The sequence below is a fragment of the Octopus sinensis genome, linkage group LG4 (assembly GCF_006345805.1).
Source record: "Octopus sinensis linkage group LG4, ASM634580v1, whole genome shotgun sequence".
Lineage (NCBI taxonomy): Eukaryota > Metazoa > Mollusca > Cephalopoda > Octopoda > Octopodidae > Octopus > Octopus sinensis.
In genome coordinates, this window is record NC_043000.1 from 129,263,019 (window position 1) to 129,275,320 (window position 12,302).

Sequence of the window (12,302 nt, forward strand, 5' to 3'; positions counted from 1 at the left end):
GAGAGAGGGAAAGAAGGAGAAAAAGAAGAAGCAGTAGTAGCTCTAGTAGTAGTAGTAGTAGTAGTAGTAGTAGTAGTAGCTCTAGTAGTAGTAGTAGTAGCTCTAGTAGTAGTAGTAGTAGTAGTAGTAGAGTAGTAGTAGTAGTAGTAGTAGTAGTAGTAGTAGTAGTAGCTAGTAGTAGTAGTAGTAGTAGTAGTAGTAATAGTAGTAGTAGTAGCTCTAGTAGTAGTAGTAGTAGTAGTAGTGGTGGTGGTGGTGGTGGTGGTGGTGGTGGTGGTGGTTTTAGTAGTAGTTAACTGAATTCTAAATGATGGGAAATGTCACTGTTACTTATTTATTCAGGAACTAGCAGATTCCAGTGATCAACAATAACAACAACAACAACATGGTGATAATAGTAAGTAATGGTTTCTTTTATTTGCAATAAAGGCCTGAGATATTGGATACAGTACGAAGGTGGAATACAAAAGAAAACAATATATAAAAATGGCTTGAGTTTTACATTGCATAAAAGAATGATTTCAGTAATAATAAAATCCTCCTCCTCCTCCTCTTCATCATCATCATCATCATCATCATCATCAGCATTTAACACCTGTTTTCCATGCTGGTATGGGTTGGACAGTTCAACAGGAAATGACAGGTCAGAAGATTGCACCACGCCCTGCTGTCTGCTTTGGCATGGTTTCGATAGCTGGATGTCCTACCTAAGGCCAAACCACTTTACAGTTTAAATGTGGTGTCAGCAGCAGGGAAGTCACCAGGTAACCTTGCAAGACAAAACCCCTCAACTGAAGTGGGGATTGTTGAAGAACAGAAAAAAAAAATGTCTTGCATTAAAGAGGAAATAAGGCAGCTTCAAGTGGGGAGAGAATGGAGAGAATGAAAGAAGGGAGAGAGAGAAGATGTAAAGATGTGATGGTGAGTGGTCTAGGGATTGGAGAGAGTATGCATTAATAAATAGATAATAATGGTTTTAAAAATATAGAACAACCTCCAGAATGGTGCCAGCTACCTTTATTTCCAATGTGTTTGACACAATAATGCTAACATTGTGTACATATATAGACACAGCTCTTTTATGTCTCAATTTAAATAGGATATCCCTCAATGTCTCCAGTTTCCATAACAATGGTTCCAGCACCAAAACACACAGAAAAGATGAGTGGGAGTATCTTTGACAACCCATTGAAAAGAAATAAACAATTCGGATACCGTAGTCCAATATATTTTCAAAGGAAGATCGGATGGACATGACTAGAATATTATTAACTATGGATCTATTCAATAAATGTCGACCTGGGGCTAAATTGCAAAGAGCTTGCATCAGTATTTCTTCTAATAGTTTGCTGTGGGCGTATGAGAAATTTGCTTCTGTACAAATTTTGTCTTTCTTTGCAAAGTAAGAGAGCATCCATGCAAGTAACCATCTTCAATTGTAAAAAAATTCGATTTCATCTTGAAAATCTTGTGTGCTCATCTTGTTTTGCATTTATTGTTTCCTGTGTGCTTTAGTTGTAAAATATGTGTGTGCATGCACAAGTACACAGCTTAGCAGAAACATTGGTCTACAGAAAACTAGATGGGTCGAGCCATTGTGAATTATGTCTTGGCCATGACAATACAGTACTGGTAATAAGATATGAGTCAATATAATAAGCACCAATAATATCCTGAGATTGATTCCATTGACTGAACTATTTCTCTGTGAAAACTTCTCTCCATGTCAAAGTAAAGAATCAATAATTAAGGTCATAGACAGTAAAAATGGCCAATAGAATGAAACCAGAGGAAATGTATTACTACAGTATTTAGTTTTGTTTCATTCAGTTAAGTGTTCACATCATCTAAGATTCATTACACAAACACCTAGAATCTACCATCAGCACCTATAATCTACTAAAGTCAATTAAATATGCTATACTCTAACTCCATAAATTATTGGTTGTAGGAAGCTTTAAAACATTGACTTGAGGAACAGTGTAAGGAAATTTTAGAATAGATGTGAAGATATGTAATTTATATTTGGCAGATAAATTTTCAAGTGATGCCATTCATTAAATTTAGCATTCCTTGAGTTGGTATTACTACCTATTGTTCTGCATCAGATCTCTTTTATAATCCAGTTGTCAAAATAGATTTTAAAGCAAGATATTTCTATCATTAACTACTGCTAAATTTGGCAATGTTTGCTCTTCAGAATTGCTTTTATTTCTTCCCTGTTGGAAGTGTCTGTAAGTGCTACCTATTATTTCTGACCTCAAAGCATTGATTATATTAAGTTTATATAACAAAGTAACTATCAGACAGTTTTCAAAATCCTGTGAAGAACAAAAGTACACTGATAGAACAAATATAATTTGTATATAGATTGGATAAAAACCATTTTTAGATTTAGATAACCTAAATCTTTGAATCTTTAAACTTTAAGAAAATAAATAAATTTGTGAGTATATTCACCTAATGTTATAAATTATCAAACATTTTAGATTCATTCTATATATAGTATATATGTCTACTTCATAAGTCTTGTTATATATAAACATATCATCATCATCATCAGCTTCATCATCAGTTTAAGACCACTTTTTTGTGTTTGCATGAATCAGACAGAGTTTGTTGAGTCAGGTTTTCTACAGCTGGATTCCATTCCTGTCACCGACCTTCATCTGTTTTCAAGTAAGGTAATATTTCGTGTGGCCAGACATGTTTCCAGAGATGATTGGAAGCAAAAGGACGAGGCTAGTCGATTAGATTGACCCCAGCATGCAACTGGTACTTAATTTATCAGCCCAGAAAGGATGAAATCCAAAGTTGACCTCGGCAGAATTTGAACTCAGAACGTAATGACAGACAGAATGCCGCTAAGCATTTCGTCCAGCGTGCTAACGATTTCGCCAGCTCACCACCTTAAAATATTGTAATAATAAAAGCAAAATGAGAAGAAGAGACAATAAAAGAAAAGAAAGTAGCAAATTAGAGAAGTTTAACTAATTCTACACTCTCTCTTTTATATATTTCTTCATTATGGTCGATCCCTCTGTACACCGTTATTTTTTATTTCAATAGTTGCCCAATCAGCCCAGCCTACACTTGTATTATTTTAATCTTCACACCTCACTTTGAGCTTAGACCTTTGTCAAAATCTTCAAAGGAGGCATTTGCTCAAGGTGTCACACAGTGAGGCTGAACCCCAAATCCTGTTGTTGGGAAGCAAACTTCTCAACTACACAGCCAAGCCTGCACCTATATTACATGTCTGTGACTTGTAAAAGGCATCCGTGCCGGTGACACACAAAAAAGGCACCTGTGCTGGTGACACATAAAAGGGCACCCATGCTGGTGGGTGTTATAAAAGACACCTAGTACACTTGGTAAAACAGCTGGCATTAGGAAGGGCATCCAGCCATAGAAACCAAACTAAAACAAGTTTGGCACAGCTCTCTGGCTTATCAGCTCCAGTCAAATCATCTAACCCATTCCAGCATGGAAAATAGATGTTAAATGATGATGATACACACATGTGCTTGTGTGTGTGTGTAATGAATTTCTGTAATGTTCCTGTCAATCAAATTTATACTCTCAAGCCATTGGTTAACCTGAGGCTAGAACAGTAGGATCAAATTCGGACCCACATGTTTGTAAAGCAAACTTCTTGGTGTGTCAGTGTGGTCGAGAAGTTTGCTTCCCAACCACATGGTTTCTGGTTCAGTCCCAATGCATGGCACCTTGAGCAAGTATCTTCTACTATAACCCCAGGCTTGTGAATGGATCTGGTAGGTGGAAGCTAAAAGAATCCCATTATATATTTGTGTGTCTGTGTAAGTTTGCATTTTCCTTGCTTTTACTGGTTTGTTAATAATGACTTCTTGATGGTGTCATATGACTGAAGTCCACCACAAAAACATATCCAGACTACTTGATATATCTTGACATGTCTGATTTTGTAAAAAAAAAAAAAGGACTCATAAACAAGGGATCAGTTATTTCCTGCTCTCTATGTAAAACATGTCCAAGGTGTTCGATATTTGATAGACTACGAGATGATTACCCAACTTGGAAACAAGAATGGTTTGACATCAAGAAGGGATTCTGCCTGTAGAGCCTCTGCTGCAGTGTACTTACATGTAACCCATGCAAACATGGAAAAGTAGGCAGTAAAAAAGATGATGTTTATGATGGATGATGGAAGATGCTGGTTTTATATTGTCTGAAGATTGTCAGATATGTATTTCACTACTGCCCACAAGGGGCTAAACACAGAGGGGACAAACGGATTATGTCGATTACATCGACCCCAGGACGTAACTGGTACTTAATTTATCGACCCCGAAAGGATGAAAGGCAAAGTCGACCTCGGCGGAATTTGAACTCAGAACGTAACGGCAGACGAAATATGGCTACGCATTTCGCCCGGCGTGCTAACAAGTCTGCCAGCTCGCCGCCTTGCAATGATTGTCAGATATGGAAATAGTTGTCATGATATGTTAACCTATACATCAAACATACCATAATGTACGTATGTATGTGTGTGTGTGTGTGCGTCTGTGTGTGTGCATGCGAGCATGTAAAATTCATACCATTTTCAAACTGCTATCTTAATTCTTATGATGCTTACTCGATCGTCAAACTTCTCTTGATGTCATGCCACTCAGTTTCCTCTTTATGAGCAGGTACATAGCAACATTGCATAAATACCTTAATGAATCCCTCTTGAAGAATTATGCTTCTCTTCACTTTCTTAAGCAGGGAAGTTACATTATTTTGCGCTTTTAACATGCTGACAACATAACTGCAAAAATAAAATAAATGAATGAATGAATTTGGGTTACTCAAAATTATTTACTTAAAGTTTATGGCAGTAATCTAAAGGCTTCATGAACTATTCAAAAGTAGAAGAAACACTGTATAGAATGCCAGGATTCAATGTTGATCAGTATTGTTATGGAAATCCTTCAACTTCGATAATTGAAGAAAGCTATGGGTTAGTGAAAATATAAACTGGAGCAGATGCAAAGTTCACAACTAGAAGCATTGCATCTGAATTGAACATAAGGAAAAGTTCTGGTCAACAAATACTCCACGGCCATCTGAAGATGAATTATATCAGCAGGAGATGGATTTCCTCTCGTTTTGATAATTATAATATTTCATCCATGAAAAAAAGTTGAGTTGGGCAACACATTAGCATTTTTTAAATTGTGATCCCCTAAAATATTTCTCAATAACTGTTGCCAGTGATGAGATATGGTTCTGCAGATACAATAAAGTAAACATATTCAGGCAAGTGATAATTTAACCCTTTAGAAGCCAACCCAACTGAGACTGCTGCTAGTTCTATGATATAAACTTCCTGTTTGAAAGTGATTTGAATTAAAATCTTCCATCAAAATTTTTGTTTTGTATTCGGTGGTATATAAGACATATTTTTTGCAAAAACCAAAAAAACTGTCTCAAAAAATCACCCCAGGCCCTCCTCTACGTGAAGTTGAGCCTACATTACATGCTTTATTGCACTAAAAAATTATTCCTGGATATGTCCTACAGAAATGGGGATCTGTCTAATATGCTCATGAGTCTTTTTATGCCATCAGATATAGTAATTTATGTTCCAAGCTCCAGCTTAATATTTCTTTCAACTATATTTCTTTGAGTGCAAATCCTAACTCAACCTCTTTTAGTCAACTTCTATGACACACAGAGGGAATGTTCAGTTTCTTCTTTGATATGCCATCCTCACACAACACACACACACACATATACACACACACCATCATCATCATCATCATCATCATCATCGTTTAACGGGTTGAATGGCCTCTAAACACAAGCTAAATAATGTCAGTTATTTCACTAAATTCTTCATTCTTTTAAAATCTAATTGAAACAAAGGCATTGTATTCCATCAGAAATATAGCAATGAAAGGGTTCTGTATTCCATCAAACCATTAACAACATATTCAGTTTGAACCAAGGTAATAGCAAGTATTTTTTACAATCCCAAAGGATGTTATTCCTATTGAATATCTCAATGAAAGTGAAACTATGAAAGGTCAACATTAAGTGACAGTAATTAATATACTAAGAAATAGAATTCAACAAATAATGGGCAAAATTAACAAGTGGAATTTTGTTTTATCATGATGATGCACCAGCAATAGCAGTTTTATTTGCGCTGAACTGATTTGTCAAAATCATTTCACAATTCTTCACAATTCCTTATAAGTTTGACTTCAAAAATATGGTTTGGATTTCTTCTCTTAAGCTCAAAAGAAGTTTAAAGGGACATCATTAGATAATCATTACAAAAGTTGAAGAAGCATTTGAAAATGTCATTGCAATAGAAAAACAATAAGATTTTTTTCACATCTGCTTTTCATAAAAATTGTAAATGGATGGAGAAATGCGAAAACTTTGCCTTTCATCCTTTCAGTGTTGCTCAAATAAAAGTACCAGCCTAGTACCAAGGTTGATGGCATTGACTAATTCCCTACTTTCAAAATGGTCAGCATTGTGCCTAAATCAGAAACAATTGTTGTTGTTGTTGTTGTTGTTGTTTACGTGCAGGTGGCACGTAAAAAGCACCCACTACACTCGCGGAGTGGTTGGCGTTAGGAAGGGCATCCAGCTGTAGAAACTCTGCCAGATCAGACTGGAGCCTGGTGCAACCCCTGGCTTCCCAGACCCTGGTCGAACCGTCCAACCCGTGCTAGCGCGGAAAACGGACGTTAAATGATGATGATGATGATTATTATTATTATTATTATTATTATTATTATTATTATTATTTTTTTTTTTTTTTTTCCTCCTTTCTCCAAATTTTCTTCCATTTCTCGCCGAGTGTTTGCCGTACACCTAGGGCAGAGAAGCTCATTGTATACATTCCCAGATTACAATGCAAATTCACAATTAAAATATGTATTTAAAAAAAATTAATAAATAAATAAATTCATGAATGGATGTTGTTTTCACAGCGATAATGCTCTTCTAAGTTAACATGATTTTTTGCACTTCTTGTAGTGATGGTAAGCCTGGTATCATTTTCAAATAGGTTTCAGTACCTTTTTTTTATCATTCCTAGAGCTCCTACAATCACTGGTATTGTAGTCGCCTTGAAATGCCACATTTTTTCAGTTTCTATTAGCAAGTCTTTATATTTACTGATCTTCTGAAATTCTTCCACCACTTTATTGTGATCGCAAGGAACACTCATGTCAATTAATAAACACATCCTTTTTGTCTGATCTTTTATAATAATATCCAGTTTATTGGCTTTTATAGTTTTGTCGGTATGTACGGGTAAGTCCCATAGAATCGACACATTTTCTCCTTCAGTCACAGCTTCAGGATGGTGTTTATACCATTTGTCAGCGGTTTTGATTTTATAATGCCGACATATTGTCCAGTGTAAATACTGGCCGACTCTGTCATGTCTTGCTTTATATTCTACAGGTGCTAAGACTCTACACCCTAAGATTAGGTGGTCTATAGTTTCAATCTCATCGTTACAGAATTGGCATTTTGGGTCTGCTCCATATTTTATCACATTGGCTTGGTAGTTCCGGGTTAATAAGCTTTGGTCTTGAGCTGCTAATATGAAACTTTCACTCTCCGCTTTTAGCCCTGAGCTTCGTAACCATTGGTGCGTGCGTTTCTGGTCGACATCAGCTTGTTTGCTACGGGCCACATACTTGCCATGCAGAGGTTTCTGTTCACATCTGCTAGCTAATTTTTCATGTGCTTTTGTCTTTGCAATTAATTTTCTTTTCTTTGCAGCAACATTGGCACATTTCCTTCAACCTGATTGATCTGGGAGGTATCTAAGTGATCAGTTTGCTCTCTTTCAGAATATAGTGAAGTTTTTTCAGTCTTTCATGTTTTTCAACAAGTTTTAGCATCCAATCGTTGGTTGCTTCAAGGTATTTGGCCAGTCCGATTGTGGTAGGTTTGTATGTAAGTTCAAGCTGGATCAAGCCTCGACCTCCCTGAGCTCTGGGAAGGTAAAGACGATCCACGTCTATCTTTGGATGGTGCATCTTATTACAAGTCGCTAGCTTGCGGATTTTTCTGTCAATTTTCATTATTTCACTGGTATTGCAGTTAAGCACATTGAAGCTATAAAGAACAATTGGGACTGTTAAGGAATTTATGGCTAATTTATTATTATTATTATATTATTATTATTATTTTTTTTTTTTTTTCCTCCTTTCTCCAATTTTCTTCCATTTCTCGCCGAGTGTTTGCCGTACACCTAGGGCAGAGAAGCTCATTGTATACATTCCCAGATTACAATGCAAATTCACAATTAAAATATGTATTTAAAAAAAATTAATAAATAAATAAATTCATGAATGGATGTTGTTTTCACAGCGATAATGCTCTTCTAAGTTAACATGATTTTTTGCACTTCTTGTAGTGATGGTAAGCCTGGTATCATTTTCAAATAGGTTTCAGTACCTTTTTTTTATCATTCCTAGAGCTCCTACAATCACTGGTATTGTAGTCGCCTTGAAATGCCACATTTTTTCAGTTTCTATTAGCAAGTCTTTATATTTACTGATCTTCTGAAATTCTTCCACCACTTTATTGTGATCGCAAGGAACACTCATGTCAATTAATAAACACATCCTTTTTGTCTGATCTTTTATAATAATATCCAGTTTATTGGCTTTTATAGTTTTGTCGGTATGTACGGGTAAGTCCCATAGAATCGACACATTTTCTCCTTCAGTCACAGCTTCAGGATGGTGTTTATACCATTTGTCAGCGGTTTTGATTTTATAATGCCGACATATTGTCCAGTGTAAATACTGGCCGACTCTGTCATGTCTTGCTTTATATTCTACAGGTGCTAAGACTCTACACCCTAAGATTAGGTGGTCTATAGTTTCAATCTCATCGTTACAGAATTGGCATTTTGGGTCTGCTCCATATTTTATCACATTGGCTTGGTAGTTCCGGGTTAATAAGCTTTGGTCTTGAGCTGCTAATATGAAACTTTCACTCTCCGCTTTTAGCCCTGAGCTTCGTAACCATTGGTGCGTGCGTTTCTGGTCGACATCAGCTTGTTTGCTACGGGCCACATACTTGCCATGCAGAGGTTTCTGTTCACATCTGCTAGCTAATTTTTCATGTGCTTTTGTCTTTGCAATTAATTTTCTTTTCTTTGCAGCAACATTTGGCACATTTCCTTCAACCTGATTGATCTGGGAGGTATCTAAGTGATCAGTTTGCTCTCTTTCAGAATATAGTGAAGTTTTTTCAGTCTTTCATGTTTTTCAACAAGTTTTAGCATCCAATCGTTGGTTGCTTCAAGGTATTTGGCCAGTCCGATTGTGGTAGGTTTGTATGTAAGTTCAAGCTGGATCAAGCCTCGACCTCCCTGAGCTCTGGGAAGGTAAAGACGATCCACGTCTATCTTTGGATGGTGCATCTTATTACAAGTCGCTAGCTTGCGGATTTTTCTGTCAATTTTCATTATTTCACTGGTATTGCAGTTAAGCACATTGAAGCTATAAAGAACAATTGGGACTGTTAAGGAATTTATGGCTAATTTATTATTATTATTATTATTATTATATGAAAACTCACAACTTATTTTGCTGGTTATGATGGAAAGTGTCAGCTGTCCACAGCCAGCAGACTAAGGTGACACTTGTTTACTAGTCTTACTTTAAGAACTCTGCAAAGAATTCTTGCAGTTCCAAGCAATGCTGATTTTTGTAGGTGTTCTACCTTTACACTCGCACAGATCTTTTTCCGCTATGCTAGTAGTTAAGTGCCGATACTTCCAAGTGCACCCAATTACTATTGGTATCATGTCTACTCTCCTCATTAACCACAACCTTCATATTTCTCCACTTTAAATCATCATAGTTGTTTACTTTTTCTTCTTCTTTCACATTGATCCTGTTGTCACCAGGGGCATACTATGTCAATAATCATACATGTTCTTTCTTTTTTATTCACCACAATGTTTGGTTTCTTATGTCTGGTCAGGTGATTGCACTTGATCATTACATCCCACAGGATTTTGCAGTTCTCATTTTCGGTGAATCATCATTATTATTATTATTATTATTATGATTATTATTAATTTCTCTTTATCACAGGTTTTGTTGGAGCTCCTGGAGTCTTGCATGCATAGCAGGCTTACTAACTGTAGCCTATGGTACCATGCTATTTGTTTTCAGCCATCTAATACTTTCCTGATTATTCTGGCTGTGCCAAGGAGGCAAACCTTTTGCAACAGTTCTACTGGGCATTCTATTCCAATTTCCTTTATATTCCTCTTGATGCCTTCTGATACTGTTCCCAAGAACCCAACAATAATTGGCACTATTTTCACCTTCTTCATTTTCCATAGCTGGGCTATTTCATACTTAAGAAAGTTGTACCTATCTGTCTTTTCGTCTTCCTTCTTGGCTATTCGTCGGTCAAAGGAGCATGCAACATCAACTATATAGCACCACCAGGTCATGTCTGTTATGCTCTAACAGCTGATCTGTTTGGATTGGGAACTCCCAGAGGATTTTGCTAGTCTCTGACTCTGCCACTCTCTGTGGTTTGTGCTCATACGATGTGTTGCCTCTCTCTAGCCTTTCATCTTTGCTGGGTCGATAAAATAAGTACCATATGAGCACTGGGGTTTGCCTTTCATCCTTCTGAGGTTGCTAAATTAAGTACCAGTTGAACACTGGGGTTGATGTAATTAGCTAGCCCCCACCCCCACCCCTATCACCCAATTTAGTCCTTGTCAGACGTTTTACTCTTCACAGCAACTCAAACACATCAACAATCTACAATTTCTCTTTTAAATGAAGTTTTGTTAATACAAACCCCTCATCTGTCTCCCCAGATACCTTAAAAATTTGTTTTGTCTTAATCCTCATATCTCACCTTGGGTTTAGACCTCTGCCAAAATCTTCAATCCAAAATCTTTCATCCTCACACAATGGTAGTACACTAAAAATTACTAACTGGACCATTGGCAAAATCTCCTCAGCTATTAGAGAAGATAATGTAAAGGCTAGATTTAATGCAGCACATGTAATAATTGCTGGCAGTTTATGAACATCTTTGATTATTGAATCTGAAATTACATTTGAAAAGATAAGTATTAGCAATGAAAGCAGAATTTTTACCAAAAGGCGATCTTTATATCTAACTTGTCATGAATATGATCTCTTTATTTGGCACTATGGCCATAACACAGAGGGCACAGCACAAAGACAGACAGAACATCACAGTGGGGACAAAAAACATAAAACGAATGAAAAACGGTAAAATGTACAATGAAATCAATGGTGATGAAATGGCTGCATGCACTCCACTCACATACAGTACCATTTGAACGTTCTTATTTTACGTTTATAATCTTTTTCAATTTTTTTTCCTATTAGCATAATTTTGTTTTACTCTCTTTTTCTCCTTTTTTTTTTAAACCACAATTTACTCTCTTTTTTAATACCTTATATATGGCTCTATTTCTCTTAGTTCAACTACTGGTGGTAGTTCATCAAACTCCACCAAGAATCTTGGTGTTTCAACATTACATTTTTCTTTCAACCTGCTATACTTTTCCTTGTCGATCAAAATTGCTTTCACATTTTCCCTGTACATGTCTTTGGGTAACTTCACCCTTATAATTAATTTCAGTTTGGTTATCATTTTCTCTGTGTTTACATCTTTGGCATATGTCACAAAATTCCAATCATATTTTCTCTGCCTTCTTGTTCGTTTGCCATGTTCTGCTCTTGGTGCCACTTCCTCCCTTTCTTTTCATTGCTGTTCTACTTAATTGGAAAAAAAAAAGCCTTCTAGTATGCTTCCTTCTGTCTCTTCCTCCCCCATAACCTTCTCAATCCCCTTTTCTACCTCTATCACCCTTTTAACATCAACATTCTTTACGACTTCTTCCTCAATCTCAGAACATTGAATACTGTGTTATTTTTATGGGAGAATCCTGAACACCCCCACATGACTGAAGGTGAACTCACTGATTACAAATAAATAAGAACTGAGTGAACTATCATGGAAGTAGTTGATGGTGTTTGAACAGTAACAAAGATACAAACTGAACAGTAAAAACAGTAAAATGCAAATTTCTACTTTGGTGGGTAGAAAGCCATTTTCATTATCATTATAATTTTATTTTTACATCTCATAAATCATTCACTAATTTTTATATGTACCCCACGTTTGTGTTGTCTGTCCTCATAGTGTCCACTCTATATTTAGGGCTTTATGCCAAATAAAGAAAAGAGTAGTCGTCGGTGTTAGTTTGACCATGTTGGTTTAAC

General features: G+C 36.3%; 1 protein-coding gene across 2 annotated transcripts in view; it reads right to left on the reverse strand.

Annotated features, from left to right (window-relative positions):
• Window positions 1–690: 690 nt before the first annotated feature.
• Window positions 691–12,302, reverse strand: part of LOC118763119 (NADP-dependent oxidoreductase domain-containing protein 1-like) — a 34,752-nt gene continuing 23,140 nt past the window's right edge. Inside the window, exons 4-6 of one of the 2 annotated variants that reach the window (XM_036502482.1) lie at window positions 10,900–11,096; window positions 4,581–4,792; window positions 691–1,721 (exon numbers count right to left, since the gene is read on the reverse strand). In XM_036502482.1, the coding sequence (XP_036358375.1) occupies window positions 4,615–4,792; window positions 10,900–11,096 (375 nt within the window). In that variant the 3' untranslated portion in view covers window positions 691–1,721; window positions 4,581–4,614. Of the gene's footprint in view, window positions 1,722–4,470; window positions 4,793–10,899; window positions 11,097–12,302 lie in introns of those variants that run through there. The other variant, XM_036502481.1, reaches the window with a different exon arrangement.